Below are 20,804 nucleotides of genomic sequence, written 5' to 3'. Positions count from 1 at the left end.
AATTGCTTGAACCCAGGAAGCGGAGGCTGCAGTAAAGCCGAGATCACGCCACTGCACTCCAGCCTGGGCGAAAGAGAGACACTCCATCTCAGAAAAAAAAAAAAAAAAGAAAGAAACTAAAGGGAGGCCCCTCAAAAGAAAGCACTTTGAGATTAACTAAAAAGTCTGTAAATTAGAAATCTGTGATTCAACTTGTAAGAATGTCAGCTAAAAAACAGCTTGCTTGGCACAGTCTTTGGGACATCAGTGTCCTGTCCTTCCTTCCTTGTCTCCTCTCAGGCTGTGTGGGAGGGAGATTCATGTGGGAGCCTGAGGTTGGGTGGGTTTCCAACCATTCCAGAGCCTGTGTCTCAGTCTCATGCCAAGGTATGGCCAACTACGGAAAAGAAAGCCACTTTCTTGGGGATCTAAAAGGCTGCAGGTACATGAGTTAGGGGTTGTGTAGTATTTGTAGGTGGGAGGGACAAAAGGCAGAGACGGCAGCCTGTGCATAGCCATTGTGTTTTATTAGATCTGGTATATTTCTTATTTTACAAAATATATAGAAGAGCCCAAAATGCAAAGCAGTCAACAGTCTTCTGATGGGGAAGGGGGCTCTCTGGGGGCCCTCCCCTCAGATTCTGGCCGACTGGGAGGGTAAGCTGAATGGGACGAGCAGGTGTGCTAAGGGCTGGCAGCATGGCTGGGGTGCTGACAATGGGGTTGGAACCTGGGTCCTATGGTCCCTGCCCTCTAGGTGTGCTAAGGGGCATCTCTGGGTAGATTGAGTAGAGCAAGAGGAGACCCTAGGGAACTGAGGAGGTTATCTGGGGGGGTGGGGAGAGCCCAAGTTGATTGAAGATTCTAGTGAATGCCCCCACACTGGGTTCAGATGCTATGCCTGCCTCCCTCCTTCCCTCTCCCTTCTAAGGCATCCACTGTGGGGAGTGATAGGCCCCAAGTTCAGGAAGGTCCCAAGTCTATAGAGAACATGGGAAACAAAAACTCAAGTCATAGCCCTCAAAACAGGGACGATGAGCAAGGAGGGTGAAATGAACCTTTGGCAGGCATCAGCCAGGACATCCCCCATCCACATTCCCCCACCACAACCACCACCGACACATGCAGGAAGGAAGGAGAGGAAGCAATGCCAGGGATGAGCCAGATATCTAGCCCCAGGCTCTCCATGGATACTAAGGAGGGTGTGGAAAATTTCTGGGGCATTTCTAAGGAGACAAGGTCTTCTGCAAAGCCTGGAAACTTGTATTTTGATGGCCTGTGGTAGCAGACCCGTGGAACTTGGAGCTATAACCTGGTGTGCCTGAGCAATCATAATCTGTCCAGGCCTTTCTATTCTCAGCCCTAGCCACCTCCTAGGAACTATCCATTGACTCAGGCCCAAGATTTCTCCCTATACATTCTTGTTCCCCTCCCACAGGGCTCTCAAAGGCTGGTCTGAGAAGCCAGCCAGTGCCAAGAATGGAGCATTCTCTCTGAGAGGGGAGTCTTAGGGGAAATGTTTATGAGGTCAGGGATGGGGGAAGCACCATAGCAGGAGACATCTGTCTAGTATGTTTCTAGAGTAGGGGTAGGAGGTGGGGAACCACTCAATTCCTACAGGAGGGGCACTCTTAACACTGGGTGTCAGGCAGGAAGGGGGTGAGAGCTGGTGGGAGTAGGGAACACCCCCCGAGATGCACTCTGCCCACTCTCTGGCCCCTTCAGCTCCAGAGATCTGGACTACTGAATCCCCAAGCTCTTGGATCCCTCTAGCCCCCAGGGAGGCCTAGGATGAGGATAGACCTGGGAAGAGAAGGGTGAGGTCTGCCTGGACTAGGGTTAGAGCATGGTCTCCCAGGAAACACTGACCCCCTCTCCTGGGGGCTAGATGACATTGTCAAAGAGCTGCATGGACCTCATGATGTTCTCATCCTGTGGCCATGGTGTGAGCGAGGCAGATTGAAGAGAGAGAAAGAGAAGGAGCTTATCAGAGACAGGGAGAGGGACACAGTCACAGATGGGGACATTCAAAAGCACAGAGGAAGGACATACCCAGAGAGACCTGAGGTAGGGAAGGGGTAAGCCTCCCACAAAGGAATAGGATTGAAATGTGGGGGTGAGGTGGGAAGGTGGTATTCTGCCCAAAGAAACTTTTCCCTACATTACTAAATCAGGCCTGAGTCCAGGTCAGGGTAATGTAGAGGTCAGGGAGCTATACCTTTTGACAAGACTCAATGAATTCCTCAATGGTCACCACACCATCCTTGTTTCTGTCCATCTTCTGCAAGAAGGTGGTCAGGCAGGGAGAACAGGAGGGATGGCAAGAGAGAGGCAGAGAGAAGTCAGGTGAGTTCCCTGCTGGTTCTTGGCCTCCTTCCCTTCACTCCAGGGCCCTCCAGCCTACCCAGTCCCAAGTACCTGGAAGAAGCTCTCCACGTGTTCCCTTGGGGCCTCCTCCCGGAGTGCAGGGTACGTGTACTTGCCCATCATGTCATAGATGGACTTCATGATGTCAAGCATTTCCTGTTAGGCCAAGAGAGAAGAGGATCCTTCCTCAGAGCCTCCAGCCTCCCTTGATCCCTTGCTTGTGGGTATATGTGGGTCATATTTCCCTCCCATCACCCTCTGCACACCACCCCCATCACCGCCACAGACCCCCAGCCCTTCAGTTGCCCTGCACCTCCTTGGTGATGCAGCCGTCCTTGTTAAGGTCATACAGGTTGAAGGCCCAATTAAGCCTGTCATCTACCGTTCCCCGAAGAATCACGGACAAACCAGCCACAAAGTCCTGGGAAGGAGGCAGGAGGGAGCTGTGTCCTCGGGTACTCTTCACCCAACCCCTTCTCTGGGTTTGGCCTGGAGATCCTGGCCCTGAAGTCCAGGAAACAGGCTTCCCTGGCCAACCTCGCCCAGCTCACCTCAAAACTGACCGAGCCATCATGGTTGGTGTCAAAGGCATTGAAGAGAAAAGTGGCATAGGTGCTGGAGTCTGCAGGGTGAGTGTGGAGAAGTTGGCTTCCACACAGGAGAGGACTTCCTCCCTCTACGGAGTTCCCCATACCCCCCATCACCTTGGCATTCCCAGCCCCTCCAGAATCCCTCCCTCCCTCAGCCTAGATAGAGAAGGACAGCTGCTTCCCCTTGGGCCTTGTCCCCTCACCTCCTTGAGGAAAGAACTGGGAGTAAATCTGCTTGAAGTTCTCCTCATTGACAATTCCGCTGGGACATTCCTGGAAGGAGAGGGCACCAGGCTGAGGGCAGAGACAAAATCCCCTTCCATTCACCGCCCCCACCCTCCATGGCCCAAGACTCCCAGGGAGGGGGATAATCTTCAAGCCTCCAGAGGACTCACCACGTGGCTCATGTGATGGGAAGCAAGACTTCTTTCCCAGTGCACAAATAAAAAACATGGAACGAAACTGACAGTCTACAGGCGCCGCTTCCGTTCCGGCCCCACCCCAGAACCTCCAGCTAGAAGTTCAGTCTCAGGGCCTCGCCTCCCTTCCGCCCGCACCTCAAGCATCCAAGCCATGCTTTCTGGGAAGCTGTGGACCGGATTCCCTGTCCCACCCTCGCTGAGTTTGGCCTCGCCTTGCACTCACGTTCTTGAAGCCCCGGTACAGGACCTGCAACTCCTTGCGCGTGAATTTGGTTTGCTCCTGTAGCTGCTCCAGACCCTCAGGCCGGTGACACACGGTGGACAATTCAAATTCATCCTCCACGCTGTCTGCGGGAGCGGTGAGGACAGCCGCGCCTCAGGCCCAGCCTCCGCGACCCCTCTTCAAATCACTGACCCATTCACCCCCTCCCCGACCCCCGGTCCTATCCGATGCCGGAGACCAGGCTGCCAGTTCCCTGGGCCCCGAGCCGAGGACACTGAGGCAAGGAGAAAAGATGCTGGCCATCTTCGAGGTCTATCAGCGGGCCAAGGCCTGGCCTGGCCCCAGAGCCAGGGATCCAACTCAGTGCTCGCCCCTGGGCCCTGATCCCTCGTTGGAGGGGAAGGCCCCCAGCAGCATCTTCGTTTCAGAAAAGGAGGAGTGGGAAAAGCGCGTTCAGGAGGGGGCGTCTGAGGGTCAGAGCTCCGGGCCTTCGGGGACCAACTCAGATCCGCCCAGCCCCAGCCTTGCCCCGCCCAACCCCTCCCCTCGCCCCGCCCATCCCCTCCCCTCGCCCCGCCCAGCCCCATCTATCCCAGCCATGCCTGAGCCATGCCCCGCCCAGCTCAGCCAACCTCCATCCAGACCCCACCCCCGGCCCAATCTCAATCCCGCCCCGCCCCCAACGTCCAGCCCCCAGGCAAGTGCCCCCCACCCCAAGATGGCAAAGCCGCCCTGCCCCGCCCCGCCCCCACCAGGAGCGTAAGTCACCTGGGTCCAGCAGGCGGGGTCTGTGGGGGCGGAGGGAGGCTGGGGCGGCTAATGCTGAAGGGAGCGAACTGTCACCGAGAAAGCGGAAGACCCGGCCAACTGCAGACACACACCTGGCCCCTCACTCAGAGCAAACCTCACACCCCAGCCCGTGCAAAGGCACACCCAACCAGCACAGACACACACGAAATGGACCTCATGCACACAAGCTTGCGGGACTCACGCCTGTCCTTTTCCGAATCCACTCCCGTGTGGGACCCATCTAAGTCCAACACAACAGCACGCTCAAATAACTACAAAGCGGGCCTTTATGGTTTGCAAAATGCAGTATGATCCTATGAGGTGGGCAAGGCCCAACTGAGGAAACGGAGACCTAGAGACAAAGCGAGGTCACTCAACTCGAGATCACTCAGCAGGGGACCAGGCTGGGACAGAAAACCCAAATACCCTGGCGTCTGGAGGAGGGCAGGCGCCATCCTCTACACCTGTCACCGTCCTGTCGGGGCATAGGCAACACACATCAGAGGTCCAAAACACGGTAGGGGAAGGGGGCGGCCGCACAGAGTTGAAGACACCCAGCTAAGCCACATACAGACCCTCACGGCCGCCTGTTCTACACAGGCCGCCACAGCTACACAGGCTCAGGCCTCAGCCCGGTCACAATGGTCACACCCACACTCTCGGGTCCCACAGTTTTGCAGGAGCGGTGACACACACCCGCTCCCAACTGACCACGCCCACACATGCTGGCTTCAGCCGCACATGCACACAGTAGCCACGCCCCCTTATGCTCCAGCCCAGCCAGCACCCACCGCCCCGCCCTCGCCACGCTGGTCACACACACACACACACACACACACGCACGCAGGCCTGGGGCACGCCCCTCCCCCACACGCAGACCTGGGGTACGCCTCCCATACACACACACACACACACACACACACACACACACACACGCGGGCCTGGGGCACGCCCTCCACACATATGCAGGGGTAGGGCACGCCCCCCACACACGCTGGCCTGGGGCACGCTCGCGCGCGCCCGCACGTGCACACACACACACACACACACACACACACACACGCAGGCCTGGGGCAGGCCCCACCCCCACACACGCAGGCCTGGGGCACGGCCCCCGGACACATGCAGGCCTGGAGCATGCGCACACACACACACGCAGGCCTGGGGCACACACGCACACATGCACGCATACACACGCACGCACACACACATCGGGCCCCGCCCCCGGAAGCACATGAGAGGCACTTGCTTTCACTGACTGAGGGCAGGGCTTGGGGCCCGCAGCACGGCAGCAGCTTGAGGAATCGCTGCTTCAGCGCTTTTTTAGTGGGCCCTGGAGGGTGGCCTGGGAAGAGAGAAGACCCCAGGAAGGCACATTAACTCCCATTGTCCCTCTGTTCCCTGTCCCCTCCCTGCCAGTCACAAATCAACCCCATCTGGGGACCAGGCTGGGGGAGGAATTAAGGGGAGGAAAGGAATGGCAAGGGTGGTTGGAATCGGGTTAGGGGAGCCCAGTGGGTCCATAGAGGTGAGGCTCAGGCACTTTGTTTAATGGGACGTGGCCGATGACAGCGAGGCGGCAAGGATGAGGTGGCAGTGGCCTCAGTGTATTTGCTGACCTAGTACCCTTGGTTCAAGTGCCATGGCTGGACCTCTCAGGATGATGTCCAACCCAAAGATTGCCTGGGTAAGAACACCTCTCTCATATACACACCTACAGTGACAGGTGTGTATAGTGACATGCAGAACAATACATCACAGTGATGGGTGCCAGTGACAGCTTGATATCCAGTAATTCACACCTGATGACCTAATATGCATGCTCCAACACACACACACACACACACACACACACACACACACACAAAATGACCTGCTACTCCTTAACACAAACATATACAAATTGACCTAAGTAAAACAGGATGCACACACATGGAGACCCATATAGGCCAACTCACACACAGCATGATCAAACCACATAAACCACACAAAACCACACAATGCCTCTGGGACATCATGACATGTGAGTCTACAAAGAACACTATGACATTGTGACCTTATAACATTATGATACATATCAAGGTTGTCATGAAACATACCCATATCATACTGTGACCTGGGTCCCCATGGCACCCAGATATCTAAGGCTGTACCTCAATACCTCACCCACAGAGGCTTCATTTTTCCTGGGTACACCCACTTTTCTTTCCTGTAACCCCTCCTCATTCCAAGGCACCCAGAATCTTTCTGCCAAAGGGCAGGGTTCCTCATCAGCTAACTCATCTACCCTAAACTGTGGCCCCTTCACAGTCTTTTCCAGTATGGCTTGCTCTTTGAAGGTGAAATAATAGTAAACTTTGCGGCAATAAGAAATCTTGGAGGGGAGTATTCTGGTGTATTGTGGGGCTATCCATGGCCCACTGATCATGGCTCTCCTTCCCCTCTTCTCCCCTTATTTCTGCACATGCTCTACAGCTTTAATTGCACCCCCAGAGGACCCTCAGTGTTTGTGTGTGTGTGTGTGTGTGTGTGTGTGTGTGTGTGTGTGTCTGTGTCTGTGTGCCTCCCAGCTGCACTGCATCCAGATTCCTGGGTCAGATCCCACTGGATCTGACACAGTGGCTGAAGCTGGCCTCAGTCCATTCCTGGAAGGGGTCCAACTGCCTTTAGTTAAAGGTTACTCCCCCTCCATATACCCCACCCTCCCAATCCAGGCTTCACCCTCCAAATCAGGCCCTATTCTCAGGAGGTAACTGGGTGAGTAACCACCTCCTTTCCTTCAACATATCCTTACCTCCCTCCCACCCCAGGAGCCATGGAGAGGTGGGAGGGAGGCAGTGGGCCAGGCAGGGGGATTGATGGCGGTCTGGCCTCTGGCCCAGGGCTCCATTAGCCTGGACTCTGGTTTCCCAAAGCCAGATTGCGCCTGGGGCCTCCAATGGTGTAGTCGCCCGACTCGGGGGTGGCTCTCCTGCCCCCCACCCCAGCCCGCTACCTGTTTCTAAGCCTCTGTCTCCTCTAAAGGTGAGAACAGAATGGCTGCCTTCAGCCCAAGACTCCTGGGATTCCCAGATGCCCTCTCTTCCCCCTTTCCCATCTAAAAGGGATGGCAAGTTAGAGCTCAATCAACTTCACCTTTTCCAGACTGAATGAGAACAAGCTCAGCCCAGCTGTCCCAGTTCATCTAGGTCCAACTCCCTGTTCCCCACTCCACCCCAATAAATGCAGCAGAGGATGGAGGGTGAGCTAGGAGTTTTCTGCTCTTACTGAACCCTAGAGCAGGCAATTCATGCACCTTCCTCTTGTTCCCAGCTTCCTTCATATTTTTCCAGTTCTTCCAGGTATTTACCCTGCAGTCCTCCATTATGGTTCTGGTCTGTCTTCCTGTCCCTGGTGGTACTGGGGAACAGCCATGCTATGGAGTTACACAGTTCTAGCCGTGAAGAGGAGGGAGAGGTCAAAACTCCCAAGGGGGAGGCAGAAGTGCTCCCCATTCCACCCCAATATTACTCTCCCTACTGACTTTGGGTGGGCTGGGGAGGGGAGTTGATTTTCCACTCCCAGTGTCTAGGCCCTGGAGACCATTCTGTACTTGGATCCTGACAGGAGCTTGGAGAGGCAAGGGGACTTGGGAAGCAGCGTCCCTGATCTGATCCACACCTCATCCCCAATCAGAGCTGGGCTATAAATGTCTCCTTCACAATGTTCACACTCTTCCCTCCAGAACCCACCTCCTCCCAAGCCTTGGGTGTGGAGCTGGTATATCTTCAGGAAACTCTGGAAACAGCCACATGCACAACCTGATACCCAAAGAGGCTCAGCCACATACTGTGCCACTCAGACCTGGCCACATCCACCTTCTCACAAAGCCACATGCCCTGTCACTCACACATACAGTCATATCCCTGTCCCATACACGGGCTCACAGTTACACACTTTGTACTCTCTCACATACAGGAACACAAAGTCACACCCTGTGTCTCTCACACACTGAGCCCACACACCCCATAAGCTACACTGCATGGATGGAGGTGTGGAGAGGATGCACAGGCACCGTGGTGGGCCCCTGACTCCAAAAAGGACCCCCCAGAAATCTGTTGTTATCTCAGGATCCCTAGAACCTCCCTCCTCTACTCCAGACACTCCTTCCCTATCTCCAGACCCCTCCAGGTATCCCCCAGAATCCCCTCACCTCCTCATCTCCACACCCCAGTCCTCCCACACTGCACCCCTCATCACCTCCTGACACCTTGTCCCCCAGATTCCCTCCTCCCTCCATATCTACTCCTTGAGGCCTCCTCTTCACCCCTCCCAGATGTCGTATCCCCCAAACACCCCTACTCACCTCCTAGATCCCTGTCCCATCACTCACCTGCTCATCCCTGCCCCCAGTCATGAAGACAGACAAACACCCTCCCTAGTGCTGTGGGGCAGCTGCCCCACCAGCCAGCAGCTCAGACATGCCAGGACACCTGGATTACCTTCCAAGGAGACAGGCTCAAAGAGGCCAAACTGCTCCAGCACCTTGACAAACAGAGCGAGGACCACGAGCACAGCGACCATCTCCAGCCCTTCCAGGTTCATGGTGGGCCTGGGGCATGGCCCCTACAGGGCCCAGGTTCAGACACGCCGGTTCGCCGCCTCACACCACCTCCCCCTCAGGCTCCCCAGCCTGAGTAGGACTGCCTGCAGCCTCCCTCCCCCTCTCCCTCCCAGGATCTCCTCCCTCTCCCCCATCACCCCGCCTCTGCCCCACAGGCCTCCCAACCACAGCCGCAGCCTCCTCCTCTTCGCAGGGCCACCTCAGCCTTTGGACTGGCACCTCCTCGGGAACCTTTGGTGCAAAGAATATGGACCAGGACAGGACAAGATATGGGCCAGAGGAGGGAGGGGGCAGTGACCCGCCTCTGTCCCTGAGAAGTGCTTCCCCTAGACGTCCTGTGGCTACTCTGTGCCAAAGGGAGGGGGCAGAGGGAGGAGCTGAGCTTAGGGAGAAGGCAGGGAAGGGCATGGTGTATGTGCGTGAGAAACCACCATCTGCACATGTATAAGTAATCAGATGCATGGGTCAGAATATGCTGTGGTGGCCAGGTGTTTTCCTGTGTGTATATTCCTGTGTTTGTCAGTATGGCAGTGCATATGTCTCCCTTTATGTGTGTCTTTGTGCACTTACACGTGACTGTGCACCTGTCACAGAGGTGTGTGTTTGGCATATGGTTATGCATTTTGACTCTTGTGTATATGGGTATGTGAGCTGGGTGTCTATGGTCTGCATGTGTGGGAGTGTGTTGAAGTATTTGTGAATGTGCATGGGGAGTGAGGTTCCTGTATTTTAGTAGGGTTGTAGGATGTAGGTCTGAAGTTTGTTAGGTATGGATGTGTCGTATAATTTGGAGGGTGGGTCTACTGTTGTGTCATTGTATTGGCATGGAATTGTATGAGAATAATGGCGGAGAAGGCAGTGACCTCTCCTGCTAGGAGGATATCACCAATATCGATTTGGTTGCCATGGAGACTGTGAGGAGGGAAGCACTCTCTTCCCACAGGCCACAGGCAGTGAAACTGAGGCCCAAGGGAGGGGGGATAAGATACAGTAGTAGCCTAGGCAGAAAAAGGCCACTTAACCCCATCAGGACCCTCTGGGGAGGGGACTTATTGCAGCTGCCTTTGGGGTCAAGAGACCCAAGCTTCTTGGGAGAGGAGGGGGGACTGTGCTGGTTCCTTATGTGGCTGGGACCTCATCCAGGAGATGCCAAAGCCCTGCCTTCTCCTTAGGAACTGTTATTGAGCTGATGGAGAAGCCCAGCTGCTGTAGGAGGGAAATCTGAACCCTCTAAGGGAGCCGCCCCTCCCAGCCAGCATCCCCAGAGTCCCTCCCTCCTCTTCCCTGCCTCTTCTTGGTGGGGTGTTTGTGTGTGTAAAGGGGTGGGGAGAGGCCTACAGAGCCAATGAGCCACAAGACTAGGGCCTCTGGGTTAGTAACACCATTACTACCGCTGCTGGCTAACGGTGACTGAGCATTCACTATGTACTAGATAATGCGCTATGTGCTTACAGGTGTTGTAACACTGAATTTTCACAATAAGCCTATGAAGGCAGTACTATTATCCTCATATTACAGGTGGTAAAACTAAGTCAAAGAGAAGTTAAGCAAATCTTCAAGATCAGAGCTTCAATTTTAACCCAGTCTGACTCAGCCTTCACTCTAAACCACCACACTACACTGGCTCCCTTCTTAGAAAGCTGGCCCAGCCAGGAGGCCCAATTTAGGGGGACTGGCCCCAGAAGGAGCCCTCCCTCTTGTCCGGCTCTGAGATGACTGTGTCTCAGCCCAATTTGTGGGGTGGGGGCCAGTCCCTAAGGCCCCGGTAGAGGTTGGCTGATCTGCAGTTCTATACAGCCACCACCGGGGGGCACGCGTCCAACCTCACACAGTACCATATCCCTTCCTTCTCCCTGACCTGCCCCATCCAGGGAAGGGGTGAGAAGATGACGCTTCACATAGGCTTTTTTTTTTTCTTTTCTTTCTTTTTTTTTTTTTTTTTGAGACAGAGTCTCGTTCTGTCACCTATGCTAAAGTGCGGTGGTGCTAGCGATTCTCGTACTTCAGCCACCGAATAGCTGGGATTACAGGCGTGCACTACCACGCCCAGCTGATTTTTATATTTTTAAGTAGGGGTTTGTCATGCTGGCCAGGCTGGTCTTGAACTCCTGGCCTGAAGTGATCTGCCCCCGTCGGCATCCCAAAGTGCTGGAATTCCAGGCGTGTGCCACCGTGTCCGACCTCAAATAGGCTTGGTCTGTTCCACTCCTTTCCCCTAGGAAAAAGTCTATTTAGGGATTGCTTGCCATTTCTCACATCTTAGAGGTTACTGATTTACAGATGAAACCAGCAAATACCTCCCTATGACTGTCCAACTTCCACCCCTGGCAATATTCTTCCCTCTACCCTCATCAGGGTAGATACTTTTGTTTCAGCCAGTTTGGCCTCCTCACTGTAGCTCAAACACACTAAACTCTGTCCTATTTCTGTGTTTTTGCTCTTACCATCTCTGTCAGGGCTGCCCTCCCTTCTGCATTTCCTCTTACCTATCCGTTAGGGGCAGCTTAAATTCCCTTCCCTTCAGAGCCTCCAGCCTTCAGTGGTCTACCAGTAACCTAAATTCTGACTGAATTCCTTGCAGAGTCCTCAAAACTCAGCAGAGAATTCTGTAATGTTATCAGTGGGAACAGTAAAAGGTGTTGTAGAATAGTAAGTGTTAGAATGGAATAGGGTGCCAGACTCCCTGGTTTCAAATCCCAGCTTTGCAACTTGCAATAACTGGATGGGCTCTCAACCTCTGTATGCCTCAGTTTCCCACCTCATATGGTTGCTGAGGAGGGGGGAATAAAATAATACATGGACAGTTGTTAGAATAACACCTAGCACAGGCCAGGCACGGTGGTTCATGTCTGTAATCCCAGCACTTTGGGAGGCTGAGGCAGGTGGATCACTTGAGGTCAGGAGTTCAAGACCATCCTGGCCAACATGGTGAAACTTTGTCTCTACTATAAATACAAAAATTAGCCAGGGATGGTGGCACACATGCCTGTAATCCCAGCTACTCAGGAGGCTCAGGAAGGAGAATCGCTTGAGCTAGGGAGGCAGGGGTTGCAGTAAGCCAAGATTGTGCCACTGCACTCCAGCCTAGGTGACAGAGCAAGACTCCATTTCAAAAAAAAAAAAAAGAATAACACCTAGCACAGAGTAACTGCTGAATATGTGTCTGCTACCATTATTAACAAAGTAACACTCCCCCTTACATTTCTATAGCTCTTAACAGTTCATAAAGCATTTCCACAAACACTATTATCTCGATGGCTTCTCATAACAACCCCGTGAGACGGGCAGTGAATAGTATTGTACCGATTTTACTAATGAGGTAAATGAGGCACAGAGAGATAAAGGGCCTTGCTTGAGGTCACCCAACTAACAGGATATGAAGCAGAGATTTGAACCCAGATTTCTGTGTATCAGTCTTGTTTCCTCAAATACATTCCAACCTCCTGAGAGAGCAAAGATGTTAAAAGAAAAACAAAAAAAAATCTGGACCTACACAAATTGAGTGCCAGGCTCTGAGCTAGTGCTTGTGCAATGAAGGTGAACCAAATATGCCCTCACTGGGTAGGGAGAGACAGCCTCACTGAGAGAACTCTAAGGAATCTACTCATTCAAAAAATATTTGTGGGATGCCTATAGGTGATAGGAGCTGTTACAGGCAGGTTATGAAATGAGTTATAGCAAAAGCTTCTTAACTGGGAGGTCAGGCTCAAATGTCAACTGTCCACCTTAACAAAGAGATCAACATTTGACCAGGCACAGTGGGTGGCTCACGCCTGTAATCCTAGCACTTGGGAGGCTGAGGAGGTTGGATCAGGAGTCCCGGACCAGCCTGGGCAACATGGTGAAACTCTGTCTCTACAAAAAATTACCCTGGGCCAGGCGAGGTGGCTCATGCCTGTAATCCCAGCACTCTGGGAGGTCGAGGCAGGTGGATCATGAGGTCAGGAGTTCGAGACCAGCCTGGCCAAAATGGTGAAACCCCGTCTCTACTACAAATACAAAAATTAGCCGGGCGTGGTGGCACACACCTGTAATCCCAGCTACTTGGGAGGCTGAGGTAGGAGAATTGCTTGAACCCAGTAGGTGAAGGTTGCAGTGAGCTGACATCACGCCACTGCACTTCAGCCTGAGCCACAGAGCAAGACTCTGTCTCAAAAAAAAAAAAAAAAAAATTAGCCTGGCGTGGTGGCACACACCTATAGTCCCAGCTACCTGAGAGGCTGAGGTGGGAGTTCAAGGCTGCAGTGAGCCATGATCGTGCCCCTGTACTTCAGCCTAGATGACAAAGTGAGACCCCATCTCAAAATAAACAAATAAACAAAGAGATAATATTTATCCAGCACATTTTGTGTCCTGGATACTTTACATGTAGTATCTCACTTAGTCCTCATAATAAACCTGAGAGGTAGGATCTATTATTCCTGTTTTTACAGCTGACATGGTCAGAGTGAGTGGTAGTGTACCCATTTTGCAGATGAAGGAATTGAAGCTCCCCGCCAAGATAAGCTCCTTGCTTATCTTGGGAAAAAAGAGTGATTTTTTTCCAAGATAACAGCTGACATGCTAATAAAGAATGAGTTTGGCTGGGTGCAGTGGCTCACGCCTGTAATCCCAGCACTTTGGGAGGCCAAGGCGGGTGGATCACAAGGTCAGGAGTTCAAGACCAGCCTGACTCACATGGTGAAACCCCGTCTCTACTAAAAATACAAAAATTAGCCAGGTGTGATGGCGCTTGCCTGTAATCCCAGCTACTCAGGAGGCTGAGGCAGAATTGCTTGAACCTGGGAGGCGGAGGTTGCAGTGAACTGAGATCACGCCACTTCAGTCTGACTGAAAAAGCAAAACTCTGTCTCAAATAATAATAATGAGTTTAACCAGAGTCAGTGATCTGTCAGCTCCCTCAGGCAGTCTCTCCAGTATGTGTGGGGTGTCAAGGAATCCTAGGGCCTACAGCTTAGTTTAGGTAAGGGAGCTATGGGTAATAAAATCAAAAAGGGTCAAATTCCATGAAACCTTGAATGCCAAGCCAAACTATTTGAATGGAAAGGGGCCCCACAACAGCCCCTCCTTGATCCCTGCTACTGATAACTTGCAGCCAGTTGCCCTGGCCCTGGCCCTGGCGCCTCCTTTTCCTAACTCCCACTCTCAACTCTCAGAGACCGTGATCCAGCCTCGCCAGGACTCACGGTACTAAATCAGCAGGCATCCCACGGCAGAGTCTGTCAGGAGTGAAAGGATGAGTTATTTTTCCAGGCTCTCCCTTCTCCCCACTCAGAGACTTCTCAAGTCTTCGGGTTCAGTGAGAAACTTGCCAGATCCATCCTCCCCAAGCATCCCTGTGCCACGAATTTAGCTCTTCACTCAAAGTAAAATCTCTGTGGAAGCAATTTGGCAGAGTGGGAACTCAAGGGAAAACTATCTCGAGGCATGAGGTGGGCCTTCCCCAGATCCCTCAAATCTTACCACAGAGATATTCCTATCATTTATTTATTTATCTCCCCCAGTTCAAATGTGAGTAACACTGCCTTGTGGGGGAACCCACTCTATGCAACTGTCCCACCTTCTCCAGTCTACCTGTGTCCCACCCCCCACCACCACTGTTAACCCAGCCAGTGAAGACCTCAAAGCCCTTCTCTCAGTCCCCCAGACCCACACCATTCCCAGCTAGGCCTAAGACACTGCAGCCCCCAGCTGCATCGGGTGATTAATGACCTCCCTAGACGTTGGGGCTATTTTGGGTCCTGGAAGTCATGCCTGCAATGACTGAGAGCTGGCCCTGCCTGGCTCCAGCCATCTGTCACTGGAGACAGGCCCAAGCAGGGGGCTTGGAGGTTGTATGCTCCCCAAAAGATTTCCAGGTATGATTCTGGCTCAGGACCATCCATCTCCCCTCCTTTTGGGGGACAGATGGCAAGGAGAGGCCACAGGCCCTACCTATACTCCAGGGGCTCAAGTGGATACCCATGGAGAGAGCCAGAAAACGACATCTCAGAATGCCACAGGACCAGGTTGTTTTGGTCTGTTTGAGGCCAGGTGCAGAGGGGACGTTGGGTTCTGTGGGCCCTGCCCAAGCAGTCATAAGGAAACGCAAGTGGAGATGTGCATACACCTCAGCAGTGCCGTGGGATACTCACAATCCACATCTCATACACTCCACACGTCTCACACCAAGGTACAACCTCACGAAGGCTACACAACCAACTTAGAGACTCAGGAACCCTCAACCCAATCCTAAAGTACAGAACTCCAGGTACACACAGTCTCCGTGTCACAGAATCCCAGTGATCACAACCCCAGGGAGACACAGACTCAGCCATGCATACCTCAGCGATGCACAACTTAGTAATGCACAATCCCATTAATACACACTCCCAGAGAGAGAGAAAACAGAGACATACAATCCTTAAGCCACACAAGTCTATCAGTCCCACGTCATGCATGAACTTGCTAGCTGAGTTCATGTTGGTCTAGGCCCATCTCAGGGTTTTTTCCTTCTGAACACTGACCCTTCATCTTAAGACCCCTTCAGCCAAGAAATGCAGGAAAGGGCTGAACCTTTTCCCTGCTCTGCTGCAAGCCTCCTCCTTTCATCCCTGGGAGGCTCCCTGCCCCTCACTTGAGGCCCCCTCCTCTGCCTTCAGTGAGAAGCCCCGCCCCTCCACCATTGTGAGGGACCTTGATGCCCCTCTCCTTTCCTCTTTGAAGAGCGCTGTCTTCCTCCTGCTCTGTAAGAGGCCCATCCCCTGCTCCGCTTCTGTCCGGGATCTCGTCTTGGGAGCCCTTTCCTTGGAGGGATGTTGCTCCCTCCATCTATGTGAGGGGCCCTTCCCTCCCTATCTCTGCGGAGCTCCTACCCCACTTCGCTCACTTTTTGAAAGATCCTGCCCCTCCCTTCCCTTCCTCATACCTGGAGACAGCGACCCAGTCACCAGCTGGTAGAGGGATCGCGCTGCCTGCCCCAGCGGGCTCCGGCACCTGCGGGGGCATCGGTTCATGGTTTGGCGGAGAGCTCGGCGTCCAAGCTCCGCCCCCAGGCCCCGGGGCGGTCCGGTCTCCGCCCTCACCCGGGTAGGCCCCGCGTGGGCGGCGCGGGAGGGCCGGCCCGGCAGGCATAGGATCGAAACCCTGGAGCCTTCCCATGTTCTCCTGGCCGCACGAGAGGAGCTCACCCTGGCCCCATCATGTGAAGCACCCGCCCCCAAAGTTCCTGGACTGGGGAGGGGGGGGGAGGGGCCGCGCGGACTCAGCCTTCTCAGGGAGCATTTTTCTGGGTTCTGGCGGGGAGGCCAGGCAGGCACATGTGGGTTTTGAGAAAAGAGCTGGATGGGGAATGAACCGTATCTTTTATTGCCCCCTTTCAGCCCCCCTTTCTCCGCCTGTCGCACTCCTCCCCGCACCCTGCACCCCGCCCCCACCATTTTGGCATAAAGAGCCGAAGGGGTAAGAGGACAGAGTTGTCATGGCAACTCCCCACACTTCCACACTTTCTGGACCAATGGAAGAAAGGCAGGAGGAAGGAGAAAGAGGCCAGTGTATTGGGGTGGCAAAGAAGAGGCGGCAGAGTTGCGCCCCACTGCCTTCTGTCTCCTGGCTCCAAATTCCTTGTTCTTATAACTGTTTCTATTTGTGTTTGTCTCGGTGCGGCAGGTTCACAGACTCTACCACCATACGCTGGCTACAGCCGAACGCTTCGAGAAGAGCCCCACTCCCACCCCACCCCACCCCCACTTCGGTCCCACTGCGCCCCTTTCCCGGACTCCGGACACATCTCTATCAGGTTAGACCCCAAGTAAACCCTTCCAGGACTCTCCAACGCCTTAAAATTCCTGGGAAAGCCTACAGGAGAGATATGGTCCCGCTCCTTCGACTGAGATCCCGCACGTTTGGTTGAAAACCCTACATTTAAGTGGTGAGAATGACTTCCTAACTCTGGGCAAATCTTGTCCACTTGACGGCGACTATACCCACTGCGAAGCAGCTCCGTGCGCATGGCTCCTCGCAGCCACACGGGGGCGCCCCCGCCCCGGGAACAATACTCAGGGCCGGAGGGACTCCACGGAGATCCCAGTCCGGGGACCGAGCTCAGGGCTGGCCAGCCAGGCTCCAACCCTCTCCGCATCTTCTCTTGGCCTTTCTCCCTTCCGCTCAGACAGGGCCGCTGCTAAACGCGGCCTTTCCCCTCGGAACCGCACTGCCCAGTGGCCCCGCCGGGCTGGGAAGACCCGAGGGATTAGACAGGGATCCGGGTGGGGCTCGGACTGTTTTTTGTTTTGTTTTGTTTTTTTTCCTAAAGAGTCTCTCCCAGCTCCCTTTTGAGCTTGGGGTGGGAGTGGGGAAGCAAAACGGTCAGAGGTACCCAGGATGCCCTGAGGTGTAACTTTCCAGCTGCCTCCCTGCAAGCCTGATGGGCCGGGATGACGGGAGCTGGAGACCACCCTAAATCCGATCCCAGGAATCCCACCGGCAGGGAAGGGGAGGCGAGGCCTGGCGCGCGCTTCAGCACCGCGGACAACGACTCCCCTTTATGCTTCAGCTTAGGCATCTCCCAGCGCTCAGAGCTCGGCGCCGCCCGCCCGGAGTCTTCGTTGACACTGGCGTCCCAACCCGATTTGTCTCCCGCTATAAAATAAGCCGCCCTTCGAGAATAGAGCTCCTGGTAGTCCTATTTCTACTTCCACGTCGTGTGTGGAGCTATCTACAGCTAGGCTGCTGTAGACCCGGACCACGATTCTTGATACTTGTCAACATTTGACCTTTCCATTTTCCTTGGGAGGTAGGCAGGCAGGCAGGAAGTAACATTCCCTTTTACAGATGAGAAAGGTGAGGGCCAAGAGAACAAAAGTCACATAGTTGGTACACTTCCATTCCTGACTGACCTGGGGCAGGGCATTTCCAAATACAAATGCTTCCCCCACCCAACCTCATTCAAATAGCCAAGTGGGGAAGGGTTGGTTTCACTAAGGGTGAGAACCTATTAAAGCTGGAAGCAAACACTGACTAATGTGATGCTATTCAAGGCCCCTAGGCCCTTACTACTGTCAAGAATCCTAAACTGGTGGTGGGAACAGAATTCATAGAAGAGCTGGACAGTGGGCCCTTTGGATTCCATCCAGCTCTGAGGCACATCTGGCATGCTCTCTCATCTGGGGCCAGCCTGAGTGGCTCCCCTGATCCTGACTAGGGCCTCCCTAGGGACAGTGATGGGGGGTGGGGGAAGACACATGCTCAAGGCACCTCATCCTAGTCCCCTCTCCCTTCCCAGGTCTCAATCTCACTCCCCTCAGGAAGGACAAGGATCACGGCCTCCCTCCACCTCCCCAGCTTTGTTTTGGCCTCAGGGAGACAGCCTCCCTCCTCCCACTCTGCTGGCTTTCTAGAGCAGGCTGCACAATGAGAGACGCAAACACACACATGGAAATGTACGCAGGGTGACACAGTCACCTACACAAACACATGGCTCTTCCTACCAAACCCAGGAACATGCACATGCACAGATGTACTGGTCTCACATACCTCCCCATGTGGGAAAGAGAGGATGCCCGGGCAGCCAAGTGGTTTGGGGGGACATACAGGACACCACATGGCACTTCCCAGGCCTAGAGCTTCTAGCTCTGGCTCTGGAGGGGAAGCAAGAGGATGTGTTTTCCTGGGTTCGAGTGAAGTTCTGAAAGGTTTGTTGGGGGTTGAAGGATTCAGTTGTAAGAATAATCTGAGTACATGATTTGGTGTGGGGAGAGAGGGCTGACCCAGCACTAACTAAAGCCTCCCTACAGGGGCCAGGTGCTGGAGCCATAAGGTCTCTTGGAAACCAGGCTGGGCAGCTGAACACTAAAGTCCCTCCTTGGGTCCACCTGGGCTATTTGTGGAAAAATTGGTGAAGCAGTGGGGTGTACTAAAGACCCCTATCTGTACCAGGAAGCCAGAGAGGCAGCAAGGATGAGACAAGTCACGGACACTCACAGAGCCCCGCTGCAGACATCACCACATGAGTACACAACTAGCACTGAACACTAATCTCACAATCACAAAACACAACACAACCTACTTTAACAAATTCTTGCCCAGAGGGCTCATGGTCATGAAGTCTTACAAAGAGACAAGCCACCCTAAAGCGGAGCCCTGATACATTCTGGTAGTTACACACCACTTCATACAAAATTACACACTCACAACACATCGTTGCACATATAACAGAGACACATGGTCAAAACAACTTCATCAGTACAACCAGGGTCCTACGCAAACTCAAACATCTGACGAGACCATACAATTGCACTGCCACATACAATCACACTCACCCTAGCTGTCACCAAGCCCAGGGCACATGGCAACCAGCTGTGGGAGGTGCGCGCGCGCGTGCGCGCACACACACACACACAGACACACACACACACAGAATGACAGGCGCTCACGCACGTAACACCTCCCACTCCAGACACCCTCTCAGCCCTGTGTCACATACGCCCACACCTGCTGCCTCTCCACACCTGCCTCTTCTGTTCCTCCTCAACCCCTGTGGGACCCAAGGCTTTGAACCCCCAGTGTCCTGCCGCCCAGACCGGCCATAAGAGTGCCTGGGAATGGGGCAGAGTGTGGGTGCGGGCCAGGCCGGGGTCGGAGAGGCGGAAGGGTCTGGAGGAATGGAATCCACCCTCCCTCCCGCGACCCTCACGTCACTGACTCACCCGTGAGCTGGTCGTAGGAGCCGTCCAGGTCTCGGGAATCGGACAAACTCTCCTTGCGGCCCTGGCCCCGCATGGCCCCCGGCGCCCCGCTCCCGCCCGGGCCGTGGGAGGGGGCGCCGGGTGGCCGGGATAGGGGGCTCACACGGCGCCCCCTGGCGGCCTAGTGTGCTGTCGGGGCTGGGGGAGTCCGGGCTGAGGCTGAGTCTGGGAATGGGCCCCGGGTCTGAGGTCTACCCGGAGGTCCTGGAGCAGGAGAGGGAACACTAGGCAGCAGGTGAGCGCAGAGCCGGAGGCAGAGCGGAGCTGAGCGCGGAGCCGAGCCGAGCCGCCTTTCTCCTCCCGCCCCCTCCCCGCGGCTGTCACCGCCGCCTCCCCCCTTCGGAGCTGCCGGGATTGGCTCCCCCTACCCCCGCCCCCCACCCTTTGCAGCCCGGGGGAGGCACCCGGTGAAAGGGTGAACTGCAAAGTGCGGGGAAGGAGACTAGCTCCCCAGCAATCTGCCCCTAAACCAGAAGTCACGGGGCTTGCGGGGGGGGGCGGGGGGGGGAGGCGGAGAAGAGCGCGGGACAGAAGAGCCCCACTGAGAGGAAACCCCGCCCCCAATTCTCAGGCACCCCTTCCCCCTTAGTCAGCACAGTTCTGGCTGAGGCAGAGCCTGGGGTATCATATCTGAGTCCCCGCTCCGTTTGCCTCCATGTCAGCCTGTATTTTCTCTGTTGTTCCTCCTCCCGTGTATGCCTCTCTCGTGGTCCCAGACAGTCCCCACCGTGCTTAAAGCAGGTTAGGGATGCAAAGGAAGAGTCAACCCAGCCTCTAATATTAGCAGGCTCATCGTGGGCCAATGGACTACTATTTCGTCTTCTCTCAAGTTCCAGAAGGACCCCAAGTCTCACCCACTCCAGGATCCCGTCTCTGGAACCTATTCACTCTCAGGGTGCCTCCTTCACTGATCTAATGACCCCCCATAGGCCGACTAGGAAGATAAAAAAACTAGTGAACCAGGTCAGTTTCTCAAGACATCCTTGCTCTTTTGTTCCTCCCCCAAAGCAACTTTTCTGCCTTCTCTTTTGTCACCTGTCCTGTCCTAGATTCCTTGTTTTCCAGCAGATATGGGGAGCAACTGACAGGTTTGGGGATCCAAGTCAG

General features: G+C 54.4%; 1 protein-coding gene across 7 annotated transcripts; it reads right to left on the bottom strand.

The window, feature by feature from the left end:
* Nucleotides 1-487: 487 nt before the first annotated feature.
* On the bottom strand, nucleotides 488-20,129 carry KCNIP2 (potassium voltage-gated channel interacting protein 2). Of its 7 annotated transcripts, XM_032179480.2 has the most exons (11): nucleotides 19,659-20,129; nucleotides 5,620-5,715; nucleotides 4,350-4,403; nucleotides 3,582-3,702; nucleotides 3,332-3,359; nucleotides 3,140-3,209; nucleotides 2,898-2,968; nucleotides 2,660-2,767; nucleotides 2,398-2,502; nucleotides 2,198-2,260; nucleotides 489-1,911 (listed from the first exon to the last, which is right to left on the bottom strand). In XM_032179480.2, exons 1-11 carry the CDS (start codon nucleotides 19,729-19,731, stop codon nucleotides 1,864-1,866), a joined length of 837 nt encoding a protein of 278 aa, XP_032035371.1. In that variant the 5' UTR covers nucleotides 19,732-20,129; the 3' UTR covers nucleotides 489-1,863. The 7 variants fall into 7 exon arrangements, with proteins under 7 accessions (XP_032035388.1, XP_032035414.1, XP_032035407.1 ...); XM_032179497.2 differs by lacking the exon at nucleotides 3,332-3,359 and having other exon boundaries at nucleotides 488-1,911; nucleotides 3,582-3,706; XM_058436071.1 differs by lacking the exons at nucleotides 3,332-3,359; nucleotides 4,350-4,403 and having other exon boundaries at nucleotides 5,616-5,715.
* Between the last annotated feature and the right edge of the window lie 675 nt (nucleotides 20,130-20,804).

The sequence above is a fragment of the Hylobates moloch genome, unplaced genomic scaffold (assembly GCF_009828535.3).
Source record: "Hylobates moloch isolate HMO894 unplaced genomic scaffold, HMol_V3 SCAFFOLD_3, whole genome shotgun sequence".
Lineage (NCBI taxonomy): Eukaryota > Metazoa > Chordata > Mammalia > Primates > Hylobatidae > Hylobates > Hylobates moloch.
This window is presented reverse-complemented; position numbering and strand designations above follow the sequence as displayed.

Coding starts and splice junctions, on each gene's coding strand:
- KCNIP2 (XM_032179480.2), bottom strand. CDS start 19,731: ATGCGGGGCCAGGGCCGCAAGGAGAGTTTGTCCGATTCCCGAGACCTG. Junction 3,703..4,349: donor ACCCCGCCTGCTGGACCCAG/GTGACTTACGCT, acceptor TCCCGCAGACAG/CGTGGAGGATGAATTTGAAT. Junction 3,360..3,581: donor TGTACCGGGGCTTCAAGAAC/GTGAGTGCAAGG, acceptor CTGGGAAAGAAG/TCTTGCTTCCCATCACATGA.